At 29.8% G+C, this 22612-nt stretch overlaps 1 protein-coding gene and 1 long non-coding RNA gene across 2 annotated transcripts in view; both read left to right on the top strand.

The window, feature by feature from the left end:
• LOC129907760 (tripeptidyl-peptidase 2) overlaps positions 1-22612 on the top strand; it is an 80911-nt gene that overhangs the window by 6554 nt on the left and 51745 nt on the right. Inside the window, exons 3-9 of the mRNA XM_055984112.1 lie at positions 3718-3916; positions 3975-4144; positions 4224-4356; positions 12437-12680; positions 16463-16593; positions 19328-19561; positions 19869-20058. Coding sequence (XP_055840087.1) covers positions 3718-3916; positions 3975-4144; positions 4224-4356; positions 12437-12680; positions 16463-16593; positions 19328-19561; positions 19869-20058 — 1301 coding nt within the window. The remainder of the gene's footprint in view (positions 1-3717; positions 3917-3974; positions 4145-4223; positions 4357-12436; positions 12681-16462; positions 16594-19327; positions 19562-19868; positions 20059-22612) is intronic.
• Positions 6140-7409, top strand: LOC129907761 (uncharacterized). The gene is made up of 2 exons (XR_008771147.1): positions 6140-7098; positions 7162-7409. It is a non-coding gene; the product is annotated as an uncharacterized LOC129907761 (long non-coding RNA).

Genomic DNA, 22612 nt, shown 5'->3' with positions numbered 1-22612 from the left:
CAACTGTGGAGGTCTATTGCCGAGGACTAGCCACCAGTGTAGGAAGTACCAATCTCAGTTTGTAATTTCGACATGGTTGGCTTTAAAAATTTCTTATTTTTTCGTAGGCATGGTAGAAATATGATTAAAGCGTAATATAAAAGGTGAAAGAATAAGCTTCCAGATGATATAAAATTTATTGTAGGTTGTGATATAAAAAAATGGATATGTAGGTGATTGAATAAAAAAATTGTCCATTTTTTTTGCAAGAAAAATGATTTTTAAGGTTTCACTTCTACCACGTGTGAATTGCACACATATTTTTTAAGTCAATAATCGTCAATAAATAAACGATAGCTAAATAGATCTTGTTTTAGGGAAAATTTATTCGTTTTGGAATGGAAAGGCGAACATTTTGAACAAATCTGTGAGAATTATAATATAATTTACCTACCTGTAATAATATTCATAAACGTTAATGTATGAAGGATCCAGGGGAAAAACGGCACATGTCCACTTTTTGTCAAAAATAAACTAATGATGAGGTCTTGTAGTATTTACTGAGCACTATCTAATGGGATCCTTACTTTTATAAAACAAATTTAATCCATGCTGAAAAAATAAATAAAATTTGTGCTTTTAGAACTAAGTGTTAGGAGAACAAAATTTAAAAAATGCGTTTTTCTCGAAATGAGTTGGAATGGACTTATGCTGTTTTTCCCCTGGACATTTCATATGAGATCAAAATGGTCATGTGCACTTACATATGCGTTGGATGAGAAAAAGAATATGATTTGTCTCTAAGTTGCCTTCTTATGCGTATCTTAAGTAATTTTTGAAAATTTTCATTTTCCAAAATAAGTGCGTCGAAACATTTTGCTAAAGCTGATATGAAACGCATATGAATTTTTTTAATGACCAAAAGTCAAAACTTACTTGCATTGAATACAGTTTTGGAAAAAGCGTATAGTGGTAGATGGTCGTATAGTTAATTTTTTTTAAATAATTTAAAATGGTTATTTGAAGAAATTAGTCATTATTTTTTTTTGTGGAGCTTGCAATTTGATAGGTGATTGGAATAAATTCCTAACACTTTTATAAATTATATTGCACCAAAAACGAATAAATTCTCCGAAAACGAGACCTATTTTGCTATCGTTTATTTATTGACGATTATTGACTTACAGAAAAAAAAAACAATTTCATTTTCGGGAGGCGAACCTCGGCCAACCGATTAAGAGGCAACTATGAGCTCACCTAGACTAATACGACTTTTAAGGATATGAAATCTTTTATTTATATAAACTGTTTTGGAAATATTGAATCAAGTATGATTTAAAATAGCTTTAAAGATTCTCAAACTGTAAAACGATTATCGTCAATTCGATTATCATTTTTAAAATTACGGAATGACCCCCCAGCTTACTGGTCGTAAAAAATCCAGTCCCTCTCAACTCCCACTATCATACAGAAATACAATTCTTTTAACAGACTTCGACAAGATAAATGCATTTCAAAATTTCTTTTCTGAATTATATGCAGATCATAGTTTTTCGTTCAATCCAGTAACTGCACTTGAAGTTTCAACTTCCAAAAGTGCCTTCCTCACTTATAATAACAACCCTACCATTTCTTCTTTTTCTCGATTAAACAAATCAGACTTTCCCTCCGAAAATAATTTTATTTCGACTTCCTTTATTGAAAACACAATTCTTAACTTAAATAATAAAAAATCTTCGGGCCCTGACAAAATTTCAAATTTTTTTTTTATCAAGAAATGCAATAAACCGATTTTAATCCCGCCAACTAAAATAATTAACAACTGCTTAAATAATTCATACTTTCCTTCCTAAGGCTTGGAAGGAAGCCATTTTAATTCCAATAAAAAAAATTGCAACAATATTGATAATTTTAGATCGATCTCTAGGTAAAATTTTAGAACGCGCTATTTACAAACAAATTGAACCTTTCTGTGATGACAACAATATTATCCCAAATATGTACTCAATTTGGTTTTAAAAAAGGTCACTCTACAGATCATGCAACAATGCTCTTACAAAACCACATTTTAGAAAATTTGATAAAGCGAGAATGTACTGTCACATGCGCGTTAGATCCTAAAAAAGCATTTGTTTCTATGTGGCATTACGGTCTCATCTTTAAAATGATCTCATAAAATTTCCCAGTCAATGTTATTAAAATTTTAATCAGCTTTTTATCAAACCGTTATCTTGGAATCAAAATTGTTTCTAATTTTTCAAATCTAGTTCAAGTCCATTCTGGTGTCCCACAGGGTTCCTTTCTGGGCCCTTTTCTTTACATTTTCATTCACGACTTTCCATCTTCGCTAGGTGCTTCACGTAGCATTCAATACGCCGACAACACAATAATATTTACCTCTCATGAAAGACGCCTTGAATTAATAAAATCTCACCTTAATCAAGCAATTACTTATTTTGATAAATGAGGAATTTCACTTAACTTCCAAAAGTGCGAATTAATATGTTTCAGTTAGAGAGAGTAAGCAACTTAAACTCTCAATACAAGGCAATACAATTCCATTAAAAAATCAAATTAAATACTTAGGCATAAACCTTCACTATAGATTAAAAATAAACATTCACGCCCGGCTTTCACTTAACAAGTGTAAGGCTTAAATTTCTATTCCGATCTAGATTTGTCAATAAAAACACAAAGCTTCTTTTGTATAATATTCAGCCTATACTTGCTTATATCTTTACTTCTTGGTTCAAAATCTCCCCTACAGTAGCTAAGGAATTTCAAATTTTCGAAAGATACATAATATTAAGAAATTGTGGCCATAAATACAGTAGACCTGGAGGAAAATGGTATAGAAACTCAATTATATGCATATGACGAATCTGAAATCAAACCGCTTCTATCTTATCTTTCCGATTTAGCAATCAAAAGAATAAATTCATTTCGTTACAACGAAAACCCACTTATAAAAAATTTGTATTCCGAAAATATTAACTTCAATTTAGAAGAGAGATACTACGCTTCTCAAATTAGTTTAGCCAATCCCAACACTTTACAACTTCTTCAAGTCAAAAATAACGAATTCCTCTATGGCTTCTTCAGGAGAAGCAGCCATGTCATAGATAGAGGATAACAATTCATAAAATTTTCTAAATAGTTTTTTTATCTTCAACCTTATTTTTAAATCAACTAATAATTTGTTCTTAAAATTGTTTTTGTTTATAGATAAGCTTGCATTTAATCCTAACTATTTAATTTTTTTTCAATCAATTTTAAATTATAACTGATATTAAAACAATTCTTGATAAATTACCATACGTTCCTTTTGTCAAACTTAAGTCATTTCACTTAATGAATTGACAAAAACACAAGCACTTTTTTTTATTTTTTTTACTTTTTTATTTTTTTTTTATAAATCTGTTTATTAGTTTTAAGTTGTTAACAGGGTGTCCCAAAAGTATACGTTTGTCTTTATATCTAGTTTTATGAAAACCTACACATTTTGTAAATTATGTAAGTGCCTTTGAGCAGCACTAAAATTGTTCCTTTTACTTTATAAGTTTCTTACCATAACATATTATAGAATTAACAAGTCTATTAATTAAAATATTCAAATGTTAAAACTAGACCAATTCTAAGTCAGTTAAGAAAAATACTATGTATTTTAAACATAAGTACTTTATTGTAATCAAAAATAAGTTTCAATAAATCTAAATTTGAATTTGTTTTTGTTTACAGTTGACACCACAAATGGTGGCAACTAACACCGCCAATGGGGAATACCGTGTTGGTTTGAAGAGCATCGGAGACTTGTATCCATCCAAAGTCCGAGATGCAGTTGTGAGTAATAAGAAATTAAAAACCTGGGACAAGCCTCACAAAACTGCCATTGCTGATGTGCTTCGTAAATTGAGTGAATTCGAGGCACAAAACAGTGGTAAATCCAAAATTGCATTTAAACTCTATTCGTGCCAACTAAATAAACTTTTTTTTAGATACAACTAAATTGTCTTGGGACAAAAAATTGGAGAAAGAGAATCTTGATTTTGAATTGGAGTTTCTTAATAATTATGAGAAAATGTATTCGGATATCAAGACTTCGTATGATGTTGTTTTATATCCAACTGAGAATGGATGGCAAGCTGTTATTGATACTTCTTTAAAGGTTTTTAATCTTGTTGTTAAATTTAATTAAGTTTTTTGGAATCATTTTGTTTGTTTTTTTTTTTTAACTAATAAAATAGGGAGATCTGGAAAATGCTGTGCATATAGGAGAATATAGCAAAACTCATGAAATCAAAAATCTTGATAGTTATCTTTCTGTATCGATCAATATTCATGATGATGGTAATCTGTTGGAACTTGTTGGAATGTGCTGTAAGTAAAATTTATCTTTTAAAATTAATTTTTTTAAAAACCTTTGTAAGGGCCTCAATTTTATTTGGACGTTCGGTGGCCATTAATGAAATTTATATCAAATCAAAGAACTATTACTTATGAATTACTTTTACTATGGACATTTTGTAATGTCGGATTGCCAACAACCAAAAATTTGATCTGCAGTCGACTTGCTGTCGCTACTTTTTCCTTAACCCCTTGTAACTCAAGATCGTAAATTTTAAAAGTAAAAATGCCAATCGACTTGCCTTTAACTATAATAAAACACGTATTTTTTGAAAATTCAATATCTTCATTATTTACTTAGTTATTTCGGAATTTACGGAGTAAAAAAATAAGTTTAAATAATTTATTTTTGCATATAAATGCAAAAACTCAAACTAAAAAACTATCTAATATTTATTTTTAAGCACTTTCCCAAAATCCAAAAATAAAACCCAGTTAGTTTATGCAGGAACTATATTTTTTCTGAATTTCGTTATTTTAACACAAATTTGCTTATTTTCAAAAAAAAGGCCGAACTTTCAACATTAACTGCCAATTAAAAACTATTGGTGCCATTTATTAGAAATATGGTGTTCTATTTCGATAAAGCAATATTTAAAAATTATGTATTAAGCTTCAAAAGAAGAAAAATATAGTTTGTACAGTTTTTGTGCGATCTTTGTTGGTTTGTAACAGATATGTCACATGGGGCTACAAGGGGGAAATAAATTCCAATGACAAAAATTCGATACTTTTTCTCACAAAAAAAATAAATTTTTTTTTTTAGGAAATGAGGAACCAGCACCAATTTTTGTTTATTTGTGAAATATAAACCATTTTTTAAGAACAAAATAAACAAATTTTACGTTGTTTTGTTTTTGCTATGAAGTTGTGTACATATATTCTTTTGTTTTTCATCTGTTACTTGGGCACAAATACATTCACAAAAGAGATCGCTACCTAAACAGTTAAAGAGTATCGACTTTAGTAGCGATTTTAGTAGCGACTGCAAGTGGTTGAAAGGAATTCGACATAAGGTATTGTAATATTCTTAGTGTTAATGCATTGTGCAATGTGACAAGGACAAATTGAATTTTGTATATTTTCATTTTGAAAAAAAAAAAAAAAAAAGTGATACTCTTTCATTTTCCCTGAGCGTGAAGACAATCTTGAATATATGTACGGCCATATTATTCACTCTGGATTTAGTTTGGATTAAAGTTAATTTTAAATCCAATCACTTAAATCTGAATTTAATAAATCCAAAGATTTGATTTTTTGTTCATATTATTCACTCAAACAAAATTATGTGATTATTCAATAAATTTAGTATAATTTGCATTTATCTTTATTTTTCCTTTTAAAAATACTTGACAAAACAACTTAACACTGCGAAAATGAATTTTACATCTTCTGGATTTAAAAAGTTAAACAAACCTCAGAGAGCAGTTTAAATTTATTTGGATTTAACGAGATTGTATTTAAAAAAATTTGATTTAAGAAGGGATTTAAGTAGTGAATATTATGGATTTGAATTTATTTTTGACATTTTACATTTCTTTACATCCAGTTGTATTTTTAAACTAGTGAATAATAAAGCCGTTAGTAAAAAATTTTTAAACCAACAGTATATACTATTTTTTGAGATTTTTCAAATTTATTCAAACTAAAAAAAGATTGCACAATAAACTCTCAAAAAAAAAACTCGATATTGTTTAAAAATATTTGCGCAAAATTTTAAACGATTTAGTAAAATGCTAAATCCATTTTAGTAATTTACTTAGGTAAAATTCAGTCTTCTTTTTGGCTTAGTAACTTACTAAAATGGCTTTAGCATTTTACTAAATCGTTTAAAATTTTGCGCCATTATAGTTTGGTTTCTATTGGTCGGATATTCAATATTAGGGTGTTCAGGCTCAGTGAAAATGACAAAGCATCAGGATTTTGTTTTTAAAATGTATTTTTTTAAGTTAAAATATTGAGAACATCTTTAAAAAGTATTAAATGCAAAAATGCATATTATACATTTGTTAGGTACGTCATAGGGAAAAAACTTCTGCTTAATACATTAATTACTTAACTACAACTACCAGAAGGAATGTTAATTATTTAATTTATTTTACTGTTTTGATTTATAATTTAATAGTTATGATGAAAGTTTTAACATAATCTATAACACATATATGTACATAAACAGCTGTGAACATTTAAACAGCTGCTGCTTTGGGCAAATTTTAAAATTATATTTTGCATTGGGCGGTACTTCAGTCTTCATATCCAAGGTTTTGAACTTTATAAACTTAAACTTAAGCTTACTATTCTCTTGAATAAGGCATTAACTGAAACACTAGTTTCAGCCCTTACATTGAAATAGCAGTGTCTTTGTTTTTTTTTTCTGTTTCAAGCTTCCAAAAATATATTTTAAATTTTTTTAGGAAAACATTTTTTTTAATTGAGATTTCTTATATTCGATAAGATCGAAATGTCAAATTTTTTTTAAAATGGAAAAAAAAAGATTTTAGAGAAAAAAACTTACCAGTTCATCCGAGATATTCAGCCCTATCGGCAATACAATTTCCCTGGAAAAATTTATCTATTCCAAAAAATCGGTATCGGCAATACTTTTTGAATGGAACAATTTCCTATTAAAAAATTCCCACACAAAAAAATGAAGTTTCTCCCCCGAAGTATTTCTATCATATTTTTTATGGGGAACAGATTTTTTGAAGCCAAAATGTACGTGTTTTTCTTTCAAAATAGGTATTCTGTTAAAAATTTTAAATTATTTACTTCCTTAAGGCAACAAAAAGCAAATGATATTGCAACTGGATAACGCAAAAAGAGTACAAAAAATAAAATATAAGAAAACCTTAAGAAAATCATGAAACTAGAGGAGACCATTCCGGGACTATTAGTTTGCTGTTTTGGACGAAGAAATGATCAAATTATGAGGAATGCCTCAATTTGTTTCAGTTATTTGTTTATCATGTCAAAAAAAAAAACAAAGCTTAAGAAATCACAAATGAAGAGTTGTGATTCTTTAATTATAGGTCGTTTCAAATCAAAAGTCCTGACTCAGAGTTTATTTTCTCCCTTCCAATAAAATTCAGAACAAATAAACAAAAAACTCAATTTTATTTGCTCATTGCGACAAATCAACTCAAAAATAACAACAAATCATGCTTGTTTGAATGAAAGAAATGCTAGAGAAAAAAATAAGCAAATGAAAAATCTGAATTTGTTTATTTATGATTTCTATGGTGACGACTCCAAAATAATTGAAAAATAAAAATAAGATATTTACTGCCCAATTATACAAATTAAAAGTTGTGAATAGATTTTTAAGTTATGAATTGCTATCATATAAACTGGACATTTCTGGTCCATATTCACCTAGTCCTATAATAATATCTTCGGCAAAGTTATCCCAACTGCCTTCAAATGATAAATATTTAAATAATTGTATGTTTTTTTGTATTGGAGTGATGCAAGCCCGGGAGACTTGCCTCTGCTTTCTTAGGCTAACCCAGTGAACCTCACAGACGGATAAATTAATTAAAATAGGGATATCAAGAACTGTTCTTCATTATTTTATCGTAATTTTAGAAAAAGTTCAGCTGCCTCATAAATGCTTCCTTCCAGTAAGGGAATGAGTTTTTTTTATTTTTGCTCAATTTTCAATGGGACTTTTGATTTGAAACGACCTATAAAATAACAAACACAAAACTAATTAGGTACATGTTCATCTGAATAAACAAACAAAGTACCTAATAAGTTGGGCAAAAAATAAAAAAAATTATTGAATAAAAAGCAAAAAATCAACACCAAAGAAAAAAATTATATTACTTTTTGTACTAAATACAATCAAATAAGAATTGTCAAAACTTTCGAAGAAATGTGTTCGAAAGTTTTTTTTTTTGTTAAGTTGGTTTTATTTCTTTCCCGAAAACGAAATTCCGTTGGAGATTTCCGATAAGGAGAAAAATTCCCGGGAGAGAGAACTTACTCCCAGGGTAATTTCTCACGTGAGATTGCCGATAAGGCTGATTATGATATGGTGAGCAATACAGCAAAATATTAAAATAAGCTCAAAACACGTAATTCAAAAACAATCATGAATTAGCGACCTGATGATAAATAATCTAGTTGGCAAAGTATAATCCTTCCATAGACTCTAGTAAACAAAAAAAAAGTATGACCGTCATGATGGTAGCAAGACATGTGTTGCTTCCAACACATGTCTTTTCAGATTCTTAAGAGTAAATAATAGTCTAAAAAACTCGAATTCTTCTGGAACTGATAACATCACTAGGGTCTTTGATATGGTAAACCATAATAATTTATTGAGAAAATTGCATGAATCTGGTTTCCGCGGTTTTATGATCAACTGGTTTAGGTTTTATCTTGAGGATAGGAGTTAACGTTAAAATGTGTGGAAGTAGGAGTAAAGTAGAATATCTAAACCTGGGTGTTCCGCAGGAATCTGCGTTAGGGCCTGTTTTGTTTCTTATGAATTACAATGAATTTTGCTATCTAAATTATATGAAAATTAAAAATTGTTTCTAATCTAAAATATAATCTATAAATCGTTTTAATGAATGATGAAAGATAAAAATATTATCAGTTCTTATTATAATTTGCACACAAAGTGATAGTTTTAGAATGATGTGCCCCTTTTTTTGTAACTTTTATCACCGAAGATAAGATTTTTGTGTGACTATAATATCCATTTTATTAAATCAAAATAAAAAAATTTCTATCCAGTCTTCTTATCATACTTCATTTTTTTCACTTAATTTTAAAGATAAGCCTTCTGCATTTGTTGATGATATTGTTTTATACTATGGTTCTAATATTCGTTTTGGCATCAATTGGGATTTCGATCCGTTCAGGTCAGTCTATCTTCATCTAATTAATACTGCTGAACATCTGCAGGGTATTGAGTCGAATAGCTTTCGAAAGGGCCGGGGTGGAATCCGTTCCACGCCTCTTGAACTGTCTCCCACAACTACCGAGTACTTGAGGGTTTTTTTTTAAGCTATTACTCGACTCCTTTGGCCCGAAACCCTTACTTAGCAGACTTGCTAGCTGAAATTCAAATTTCAAGGGAACATTCCATTCTGAGTATGGTTGCATCACATCAGAAAATGCTTGGCAGCACATAAAATTTTATTTTTAAATTTGGAAATTATGTACAAATTATGGGTCGTTCCATCTTACTTTTATAAACTCTATTTAGTTTTATTTGATTTAGAAGTTGCATTCGACACTATCTTTTTTAAATAGTAATTTATAATATAGAATGTCTCACTGATTTTTCTTATGTACTTTAATTTTATTAATGATATTGTAAATGAATTACAATGAATTTTGCTATCTAAATTATATGAAAAATAAAAATTGTTTTTAATCTGATCTAAAATATTTATAGATTATATCGTTTTAATAAATGATGAAAGATAAAAATATTATCAGTTCTTATTACAATTTGCACACACAGTGATAGTTATAGAATTATGTGCCCCTGTTCTGTAACTTTTATCACTGAAGATAAGATTTTTGTATGACTATAAAATCCATTTTATGAAATCAAAATAAAAACAAAACTCTATCTAGTCTTATCATGCGTTGCATCTCTTCTTCATTTTTCGCCAATACCATCACATCATCCGCATATGCCAGTGAGCAAATTCTTCTTTCAACCCTTCCCATCTCCCCTTTCCAAAGTTCTTCTTCTATAGCCGCCTTTAACTTTTAATTTCTATCAAAACCATATTTTCTTAATTGATAAATTCTAAATTTGAAAGAAATTTTGCTTTATTTAATGAAAAAAAAAAAAAAAAAATTGATTGAATTTGTTTATCGCCAGCGATAAAATTACAAAACAGGGGTACTGTTTGCATATAAAATTGCAAATGTCGCATACTAAATCTGTTTTATTTCACACTAGCCCAAAAAATTAAGAGAACAAAAAAAAAATCTTATCACCCATATTTATGAAATAGCGGCACATTTTCTAAAAAATCGTAAAAAGTCCTATTTTAATAGCTTTCACAATTGATCTCAAATGTACGAAAACATTTTTTTTAACAAATTAAACTTAATTTCTTTGTAGAGAATTAAATGAATTTTTCAAATGTATCTTTGAATTTTTTGTAAAGTGATCCGTTGTCGAGATATTGATAGTCAAAGTCAAAAGTATGGTTTTTGGTTTGAGGACTGTTTTTGCAGGTAAAAAAATCGTAGGAGTTTGAAACAAAAAGAATCTTAAAGCCAAATAAATAGCTTTTCTAAAAATAATAATCATTTTATCACAAAAAATTTTCCCACCTTCTTATGAGTAAAGTAAAAACAAAAAAAAATTTGAAAATGTTGGTTGTTGAACAGTTCGAAAGATTAAGCTATTTTACCGTTAGAAATAAAATATTTAATCATAAAATCTTTAAATTAGAAGAATGTAGCTTTCACATGCTTTTTGTTTTGTCATGATGCGATCATTTTTTACTGAGATACAGCCTGTCGAAAATCACTAAAAAAATCACATTTTTTTTGTTCCCTTAATTTTTTGGGCTAGTGTATATTTTTTGACATAAATGACATCAGCCTCTCTTGGTTGTTCTCTTTCCTGTATTGTTTTCCGACTGAGTTGGTGAAACATATTGTGAATTGTTTGGAAATGCGCATCGTATTTTGTTGATTATTTCAAGTAAAAAGTGTCGGGAAGGACATTTTCCTCTGAATGCTAACAGCTGTCCATTTAGTGTAACATTTTCGGATAGGTTGTAAGGCTTCGGTACAAATTCAACCAATCGGTTCCAAATTTTTGTCTGACAATTGCCGTTCACTTCGAGGTTCTCTGTTATCGAACCTGAGTTTTTTTTTTTGAAAAAGTTATAAAGCAAGTTTTTTAACATCATTGTTTCCACTGGAACAGATGCATTCCAAACCACATTGAGGTCAATGGTTAAAGAAAAGTCATGAAACATTAAATCCCTAAAGAATGTAGTTTTCTAGAAAATCTGATTTTTTTTTTAAATGACCAGAGGAGCATATACATATATGGAATGAAATTATAAAAAAAATTTAGCCACCCATAGCCCGTTCATTAATATTAGATGTTTTATTCAGAAATCATAAACAAAACAAACGTTTTATGTTTTGTAGTAATTAATTGCACATTATGTTATCCAATGATAAAATTTAATTATCAAGGGTTAATGATCTTTAAGAAAAAATTCAATTAATCGAAATAAAAATACATTATTTTCCCAACTCTTCTACGTTTTATTTCCGGCTTCATCAGTAATAGATAGAGAAAGAGAAGGAGATGGTTTTCATAAAAACCTATAAACGCAGGTGTTGATGTTGGCTTGAATACACAAACATATCTATGATATTGAAATCAAACTATCGAGTAATTTAATTTCAAAAGAAGAATGCACCAATGCAGAAAATAGTATAAAGAAACTAACTTATATCCTACAATTATTAAGGAAATATATTTCAAAATAAAGGAAGTCCTCATAACAATTTCGACAAAATTTTACAAAACTTCAAAAAAATTACTTCCCATACTTTCATACTGGAACTCAAACCATTCTGCATCTATAAAAACCTGTTCACTAGAAAATTTATTCGAATAAATGTCCCATGTGCTTGGAGAGGGCATCGGGCAGGTACGAGTACTCATTGAAAACAAATTTTATTCATATACAAATTTCACAGATGAGTGACTTTTTGATTTGATTTGCATTCAAATCTATATCAATCATACTCCCAATTTACATACTAACCCTGTATTGTGACATTTGGACAATATCATAGAAATCATCAATCCTACTATGCCATAGCATACTACCCACACAGTACACAGGTATGCTATCTCTGTGTGTCAATCAATCGGCAGGACATCTAATGTTGACTAAAAAAATTAATAAATCAAAGTCTGCTCCATGAGAGTGTTATGGTTTGGTTACCTTTTTCTGAGTTCGATTGAAAATCATATTTAAATTTTCTTGGTCCAAACTAAAAACAACATATATATTTATGCATGATTTTGTTGGTATATTTGCAGCTCCCCATGGTACACATGTCGCCTCAATTGCTAGCGGTAATCATGATTCAAAGGATGTGAATGGTGTTGCTCCAAATGCAAAAATCGTATCGTTGACGTTGGGTGATGGACGTTTAGGCTCAATGGAAACTGGCACCGCATTGGTGCGTGCCATGATGAAAGTCATGGAATTATGTGAAACGGGAAGGAAGGTGGATGTCATCAATATGAGTTATGGTGAACACGCTGCTTGGTCAAGTTGTGGGTAAGTGCTGTGTTCAGGATCCAATAGTTTTGGGAATTTGCTTGCGTGCTTGTGTAATGGAGTAGAAATGTGGTTTTTAGTTTTGTGCTTCGTTATGATTCTTAACTTTTATTTTTTGTTTGTTTTTGGTTATGTTTTGTTTCATCATTTACATCTTATTTGTATTTTATTATTATTTTAAGAGTTTTACAAGATTTGGTGGATAAAAAGAAAAGAAGAAAGAGACACGTGCAAATGAGGTAATCAATCGTATATATATAAAAACTGTTACGTGTTAAGAGCATGAAGAAATGAAGTGTTTCTTGTTGTTACTTTCATTAAAATAAAACAAATAATGATGTGAATTTAAAGAAGAGACTTCGTAGAATGTTCTCATCAAAATTTAATAAGAGAATAAGCTCATTACTCTTCTTTTCTTTATAAAAAAAAAAACTGTATTAATACGTAAGCCTGTCATTTTGACTAACTTATCGGTAACAGATTTTAATGATCCTTGTTTTATGTGAAAGATACAGGCAGCTTCCCTATGAATATTTTTATTTTTTTTTTAAATAGAAATGTATCCATTGAAATGAATAAATAATTCTTTGATTCATTCTTTCGGTCCTTTAAGTTTTTTCTTAATTTAAATTATAGTTTTTGTGTTTTATTTTCCCCGGATCAAGATCAGATCATCTATTTGTTTGTGTTACAACAACAAAGCGAAATACAGCTTTTGATGTAACCCAAATAACTACAATGATCTAATCTTGATCACGTGAAATGTAAAACACGTCTATTATAAACTGTTTTTGTAAGAAGAAAACAGATTTTTCCGGTAATTTATCATGTTTAAGATTCAACAAACAAAAAGTTATCCCCCTAAAACAATTTAATTTGACTGGTCTTAATATGTATGCATGTAATTTTTTTTAATTCACGTTTTTATGTAAAAACTATTTTCTGAAATGCTAGGAAAACAAACAAAATTTCTTAAAAAAATTAGAATATTTTAAGAAACGACTTACAGCATTGCATCATTAAATTCACCAAAAGCCTACATCTTACCAATTAGATTCCCTGCGATGTAATCCTTACAATAACTCAAATATGTTTTAAGTTTCTGGGTTTCGAAGTTTCAACCACTTTTTTTTTTTTTGAAATTGTATGCTTATTCTTCTACTTGGCTGATTTAGTCAGTAGTATATAGAATTTGTATAATTTTTTTTACTTCATATTTTTTGATGTAGTAAGCTTAAAAAAAGCTATTATCTACGATCAGAGGCTCATTATAAGTGCATGTTAGTAGTTAGTATACAAAAAACACAACCTCCCACATGCACAATATAAAACAAAAAATATAATTTATTTAAAACATTGATTAACAATCACGATTGTGGAGCACTGGTTCGAAACAATGTTTTTAAACCCATTTTCGTCAAATTAAAGTCTAAGGATGAATGGTTTAAGTTAAAACGTTTGCTCATACTACTAGGGGTTCATTAATACCATAGTTTGTTCTATGAAAGTCGATATGTAAAGGTTCAAATCTTCATAGGAGATGAGATCCACCCGGATAATTTATATCAATACAAGCTAGTAGATGAGGAGCGTCAATTTGGAAATTAATATGCTGATGAAGAAAAATTAAATCAATATTAACACGTCTCTGTGCTAAAGTTAGCATCTGCAGAAGTTGGATGCGTTGTTCATATGGTGGCAAGGTGAAATAATCGGTCCAAGGAAGATCTTTTAGACCGAAGCATACTAAATTGTGCTGAATTGATTCGATTATCTTTATTTATTTTACTCTTTTCAAAGGCATACCCATTTGGTTTTGTTGAAATTTTTTGAAAATTTGAGTCTATAAAACACTATTTTTTAAAAAGACTGTTTCAACAATTTTCAAAAACAAAATAAACAATATAAAAATTCTTTAATAGACAAGGAATTGAATGGCAGAACGAACAACTTAACAAATATTTTTAATTTTGTATACATTTTAAATTCTAAGGAACTTTTTATTTAAGAGCAAATACATGCAACCCAGTCGTGCTTTTTATTTTTTTTTAATATCTGTTCAAAGTTCATCATCCCTATTCCCTAAAAAGGTTTCAAAGGAGTTATTGCTATTATAGTGTATTCCCAAACTTTTTTAAACTATTAGGTATCTTCGACACTGTATATTATCATTGTATATCAGTGTTTTCAGACAGACAATACGGTTTTCTGATAGGCAAATTTACGACCACGAATTTAATTGAATTTATAAAATTAAAACGAAGTAGATTTTATTACTACGGACTTAAGCAAAGCGGTTGATAAAATCTCATACAAAGTTACATATATCGTTTAATTTAAAACTTTTGGATTTCCTCCTCATTTTATAAAATCGAATATAAATATAAAGTCTTATTTAGATGTACAATTTCAGACCCATTAATTGTAAAGTCTTCTCTCAAGGTAGTCATTCAGGCCCCAATATTTTTATTCTGACAATCAGTGACATAGATTCAGTGATTCAGCACTCGTAAGTTTCTACTTACGTGGATTATATCAAAATCTTCAGTTAAATCTGCTTTAGGTTTCGTCAAGTGTTGGTCTAAAGAGTTTTCTGATCCTTACGTTACAAAATCACTTTATATGGTTTATGAGGTCCTTACTTGAATATGCTAGCCAAGTCTGGTTGATCAAAAATTAAAAAAAAAAAAACTAAGTTTTCAACTAATTCCAAAAGTTGACTTTTTTCCTGACTTTGCTTTAATTTACTCAATGTGCGTTGGATGTGTCTGTTTTTTTTTTTTTGTAAAATTAATTTTATAATTAAATCACTGAGACAACTATTATAAATGAAAATATTTAACTTGGTGGTAACACACACAAGTTGTTGTTGTTCATTCAAATTCCTCAATATAAATTGATTACACAAGCAGCTGCCTGCAAGTATGAAAATACACAAACCTCTTCTAATAATGAAAATATTTAATATCAATCTGCAAACATACATTTAACTTTTCTAATTAAATTTTAAGTTTTATCTCTATGTTTCAATATTTGTATTTAAATTTAAAATATATTTAATTTTAATAAGATACTTCAATATTAACAAACACACACGCACACAATAAATATAAGTAAATAATAAATAAAATAAACCACAATGTAATTCAACAAATAAATCAAACATAATTATGAATAGGCAATTAATAGTTATTCATATTATGAAGTTTCCACAAAATTAACTATTGTCATTAAAAATTAACCATCACAATAAGTTTTAAACTTTGTTTCCAATTTCCAATAAATCACGTTATGTTTACAAAAAAAAAACTTGAATTAAATATAATAATAAAAAAAAAAAAAAACAATTGAAATTAATCAACACTAATGAATTTTATTGTCAGATTGATTTCATATCTACTGCCTATCGCTAAATATTAATATTATTTATATTTATTACTTTTTAAATAACACTTTATTGCCTACTTGCAGTTTTTTTTTTTAATCAATTTAATTATACAAAAACTAAAAAAAAATAGGCAGTATCCTAAATATCCTTGTTTATATGTATATTTTACCATAATTTGTTTTTGTATTTCTTCCTCTTTTTTGTTTTTGATTGAATCTGTTTGCGTGATATCAGTATCCTACCATATTGTGTGATGGCAATAACTCCCCAAACATTGTATGATAAAAAAAAATAAGCAAAAAAACAAAAAAAAAAAATAAAAAAATATGCTAACATCAAACACAAAATTTATACACACCGTTCCAACTAACCACAACATCATTTTTAATTGCAGTCGCATTGGCGAACTAATGAGCGAAGTGGTCAACAAATATGGCGTAGTCTGGGTTGCATCGGCCGGCAACCATGGTCCAGCACTATCCACAATTGGCACCCCGCCAGATATTAGTCAGCCAAGTTGTATAGGTGAGTTGTGTTGTATATTCAAAAAAAAAAAAAAAAAACATGAATGTAATTTTATTTTTGTTTCTCTGCAGATTTTGTTTATCGCCAAACGTGGCGGTTACTGACCTCCCTTTTCGCGTTTTCAATAAATTAAATATAAAAAAAATATATATACAAAATATGTGAGAGTTTTGTATGAAAAGCTACTGCACTCTTTGTTCAATATCGAAAGAACGTAAATTTGCCCAACAAAAAAACATAAAAAAAATATCATTGTTGTAGCGAGGAGCATATAAAAAGCCATATTGGAAATATAAATATCCTTTATTAGTTTCTGACTTTTAACATAGCTCGTATATTACATTAGCGTGGGTTTGAGTTTGAAGAGTATTGAAAGCGATGCTGGCCCCATGGTCCCATGAGCCATGATCCCTCTCTGTCAGTAGATATACATATTTTTTAAATGAAATTTGAAATTTATGTTATTTTATCCCAAAAAAGGGACAAACCCTTGCAAAGAAATAATTACTTGCAATTGCAATTCGATGCAAATCACAAAAACTCACTCAAAAGCTTGTCACAGACAGTTATTATTATTTTACTGAGGAGAAGTATCTATGTTTTCAGAGGGTTATTTAGTTATTCATAAAACATAGTCTCTCTATCTCATCAGAGATTGTGCTACAAAGTGTTTTTTGGCAATGACAGTAGTAATCCCATAGAGATTATAAAATGTATTTACGTATTTCTCGTTGGAGATTAGTGTATGTGTTTTTTTTGTTGTATGAAGCACATTTCCTTAGCATCCAGTAGATAGAATTTTGTTGCAATTGGTAACTAACTGTGTGGATCTATCTTTGCTTTGCTTATTCCTTTGAATCAAAAACACGATATCAAAAGCAGCTTACCTTCCTTTAATTCATAGTGAAATTGATTTTAGTATTGCATTTGATGAAGCAAGTTCTCTAGACAAATTGCTTGTAACTCTTTATCGTTGTTTTAGGAAATCTCTTTCTTCTCGTCTCCTTGGGGGGATAAGATACTTTTCTGTTGACATCATCTCCTGAAAGAACAAAATCTGGTGATGAATTGTTTTGTGTATTTAGTAGCAAACCAACATATAAATATCAAACAAGGAGTTGTCTTTTTTTTTTCTAGTTGTAATTTGCTTTTCATAATTTTGTTATACTTGCTTTTAGGTTTTTTGGTCTGAAGGCGTTCTTGGTGTTATTTTCTCAAGTGTATTTGTATTGATTTATAATATCTAATGTTAAAAAAATAGTTTTATGCGATTGTTGTCCCTAACTATCTTTCAGATGAGATATTTAAAAAGTCTAGTTTTTTGTTCCATCAATCCTGAAGGCTAATGTGGGTTTCTTTAGGCTGCACAATTAGGGTTCTCCAGGCTTACCTCTCGGTTTTGAATTGCTGGTGCTGTTGCATTTGTTTTTTTCTTTTTTTTTCAGAAGGTTTCGTCGGGAATGTAATGGAACTTCGTGTTTTATTGCTGTTTGCACTTGGTTCTCAGGGCTTCTTTTTTGAACATTACAGTACTAGCTTAAAGATGACTTTTTTCGGATTTTCTCCAGCGTCCAATGCTATTGAAATAAGAATATGCTATAGTTCAAGAAGTTTTACTGGAAGCTATAAATCTAGAACAGAATCCTGCAAAGACGTACAAAGAAAATAATATCATAGTAGATTAGCACGATGCCCAGAATATAGAGAAGGAGAGGACAAACAATTTCCAAGGCTATACTTTCCAATATCTTCACCTAACTCAAGCGAATTGCCCGACGTTACAGTCGAAAACCTATTTGTAAAAAAAAATTGTACCACACGAATTATTTACAGAGTTAGGAAAAAGATGGGAGACATCGGGCTTAGATGGACCATGACTCTTGTCTCCAAGCTTATGCGAGGTGATCGCATTGTGATGACGATTTCAATCATCGCGTAGGCATAGCTGCGATGAAGATGCTTCGTATGACAGAAGGAGTTACAAAGCTTGATCGAATTCGAAGTACGAAAATCTGAGGAAGTCTATATATTAAAAATACCATCTCTCAAAAAATAGAACACGACCAACTCGGTTGGTATTACTATGTTTAAATGAGAGATCTTGCAATATCATATAACTCCGTGAGAGAGTTATTGTCCCCTCGACACCGAGATTATCGTAGCGCCGAATACAAAAGAAGAAGAAGGTTTTGGCTGTTATAAAGTATAACCTAGGAAAATGCTAATTTAAAAATCCCTTACCACATTCGATGAATTTCTTTGTCATCTACCTTGTTCGCCTTGAGCTTTTTTTTTTAGAGAATTTCCTGAGCATTCTTCTTTCTTTAAATTATAATTTTTAAGATAGAAGCACCCTTTTTCATGTTGGAAATTCGCAGATCTTGAAAAGTTTGGCAACAATGTCAATGGATTCAAAAAGATTTGATAACCCTAAAATGGAAATTTTAATTCGTTTATGAAACTCTTTTTAATGGGCTCTGAGGACGGTTTTTCCTTTAAAAAGGGTTCTGAATTTGAATCGAAACCAAGAAATCTTACTAACACCAAGTAAAAAGGTTGAGCTTTTATAATTTTCTTTCAGCTGAGTAAAATAGTTGAGTTCGAATTCAGTTTTTTTTTAATGTCCCACGCAAGAAGCTCAAAGATTTGAGTAACAGAACAAACACTCTTAATAATATAATTCATCCATAAATGAGTTCTTGCTTTTTAATTTTGTTTTTTTATGTATTTATAGGAGTTGGAGCTTATGTTTCGCCTCAAATGATGGAAGTGGAGTATGCCTTGCGAGAGAAATTACCAGGAAATGTTTACACCTGGACATCACGTGATCCGTGCATTGATGGTGGCCAAGGAGTAACAGTGTGCGCTCCGGGAGCAGCCATTACCTCAGTGCCGCAATTTACAATGTGCAAATCTCAACTTATGAACGGAACAAGTATGGCAGCTCCCCATGTTGCCGGAGCAGTAGGTGCGTATAGTTATCATCTACAACACGGTTAGCTCATGTGTATCCTTTTGCACAGTAATTCCAAGAATTTCCTATTTTTCTCTTCACATACTCGTACTCCAGTACACTATTATATATAAAGTACTTTATTTTTTTTAATTTGGAATTCTCCAAAAAAAAAAGTTAATTAAAAATTGGGATTGGTGTTTGGCATTCCAACTAACCACACACAAACACACACACATATACGATCACACGGGCGATTTTTGAAAGCAATTTTCTTATATTTTTTTGTTTCTTTTTTTTTTGTTGTATTGTTCTCTTGCAGCTCTCCTGGTATCGGGTTTGAAGCAAAAGGGTGTATCATATTCGCCGTTTAGTATAAAGCGTGCCATATGTGCTACAGCAACCAAATTAAATTATGTCGACCCATTTGCTCAGGGCAGTGGACTTTTGAATGTGGAGAAAGCATTCGAGTATTTGATGCAGCACAAGGATGCAGCAGAAAACACGTTAAGGTGAGTGCGATATGTGAAGTAAGAGTTTATAGTGGGTTTTGTTGTTACACAGAAATTTATTAGCAGACAAAAAGGAGGTACCTTTTGTATAAATTTTATTTTATTAACGCGAGGCGAGATGTAGGTAATAACAATTATTATTACTCCTCGGTACACTTTCATAAGTGTTTTACGGATTTCAGTTTCATTGAATGCAACTAGATTATAATGGGTTAAGAGGATGATGTAAAAATAATGTGTTGATTATTATTTCATAAAGAGAGAGAGAGTCGATTGGATTAAAAAAAGAATAATAAAAGAATAGTAGAATTAAAATAGTGAAAGGGATACAAATGAGGAAAGGAAATGAGGATTTGTACAAATTTTAGTAGCTTTAAAGAGGATGCTTTGTGGTTGAATTATTTTACTATTCATCACTTAGCATGATGATAAGGGTATCTAAATATGTAACTTACATTATATGCCAGCAGCAAGGACATATGGTCATGTGTTAAAATGAAGAGGGTTGTTTCTTGTTTGAAGAAAATAAATAAAATCTAAAGATTGAAAAAATCGATGCAGAGTTTTCTATTAAAATCCACCATCTAGATTTTTTCTCAGGGGAACTGTCAAAAATGATTTAATTATTATTACCTATTATTATTATTAAAAAAAAAAAACAATACAAGTTTAAAAAAAAAGTATTTTCTGTATATCCTTATATTGTAGGTGTTGCCGTTCTGTAAAATTTTTTTTTACGTTTGGAGTAAATTTGTGAAATAATTCCTTCTACTGCTTAATTCCTTTATAACCTAAGGAATCTTTTGAAATTATTTAATTTACGAAATTAAAATAAAATTAAAAAAAAATGTATTTATTCACAAAACAAAATAATACGGTAACAGCGTCAACTTTTAACTTATAAAAAAAAATTGTTTGTAGAATATAATGATATGAGTATGACACATGTTTTTAAAGTATTTTTTTTAGACTGAATGTGATGACATAATAAAGTCAGTACGATTGCTCTAAGATAAGTTAATGCCGATTAAAAACAAGGGTGCTTGTTTTTTGACTTCAACAGGGTAAATATAACTTAAACTCATGTGAAAAATATAATACACTGATGAAATTCAGGATGAAGGTTTTAGATAAAGTAGGTTAGATAAAGTATGTAAGTAAGGATTCATAAAGTTCTTAAAAATATTTTTGGTAAAAGGGTGTTTTTTTTTGTATGGGTTGAGTTATGCATAAGAAAGTTATCATAACAGCTGACATAAATTTTGTTAATTTTTTAAACTTTGTTAATAACTATGAATCTGAGAGTGTTAAAAATTAGTGAAAGGTTGTTTTTGTTTTTAAGAAATGATGAAATTCAGAATTAGTACCTACCACAAAAACTTAAACCAAGCTTTTAAGCAGTCTATAAAAATATTTTTGGTGAAAGGGTGTTTTTTTTTTGTTTTAAGAAGGAAAATCCGCGATAAGTCTAATAAAATCAATAGTATAAAAGGTACACTTAGGTTATTTATTAAAAATGTTGTCTTTCTTTACCATGAGAATTACGAATAAAATAAGTCTTTAAATTTATAAAAAATTTTTATGTGAAAAGGTGTTTTTTTTTAGGTGAAAAAAATGTGGGTTAAATGGAAAAACTAAATAATAGTAGTGGTACCCTATTTGAGATTCAGCAACTATGTTATTTATGAGTTATGAGATTGGAGTCTCTAAGAATGTCCTTGTTAAAAGGGTGTTTTTTTTAGTGAAAACAAAATTGATGGGCTACCCTAATGAAATTTATTAAAAACGTTGCATTTAGGATGGAAAGCAAGAATGGAGGGTTTTTAGAAAAAAAATTGGATACAAGGGTTTTCTTTTTTGAAGAGACAGTAAAATCTGTAATTGATCCCAAAAAGCCAATGATTCGCGTAAAACGCTTAAGAACTTAAGTATAACGTTCAATTTGTCATCAAGACCAAATACAAAAATGAATCATTGGCTTTTTGTGAACAATTACACCCAAGAGCGAACTTTTTGCCAAGTTTCGAGTGAGTGTAACAATTTTTTTTTATCTGTACTCGTACATATTAGGTGCGGGGAACTAAGTCCACGGGAACTAAGTCCCACAAAGTGGGAACGAAACCCACTTTAGTAAAGTGGAGTAAGTTCCCATGCTAGGTGGGAATCTAATTCCGGAAAAAAAAACGTGTGGTTTTCGTTCCCTCTGAATGTTAACTTAATTCCCATTTCACCAAGAAGAAGTTAAATAAGAAGAAAAAGAGTCTCGAGTTTTTAATTTGACTTTTTACAGAATCTTGAAAATCAGCAGTTCATTTCGAAATTCTGAAAAGAGTGTAACACCCACAGAACTAACCCCGGTGGATGTAAGTTCCATTTATCCATGATCTTATTTTGTCACGATGCAATTTCGAATAACCATTAAGTTTGCAAACTTCTTTTTTGTTTTTGAACATCTTGTAATTGTACTTTGCATTGGACTAGGTACCTACCTACTACCGAAAAAAACAAATCAAGACCGGTTCTACTATTTCATCAGCAGTGGTCATATTACTTG

The sequence above is a fragment of the Episyrphus balteatus genome, chromosome 1 (genome assembly GCF_945859705.1).
Source record: "Episyrphus balteatus chromosome 1, idEpiBalt1.1, whole genome shotgun sequence".
NCBI lineage: Eukaryota > Metazoa > Arthropoda > Insecta > Diptera > Syrphidae > Episyrphus > Episyrphus balteatus.
This window is presented reverse-complemented; position numbering and strand designations above follow the sequence as displayed.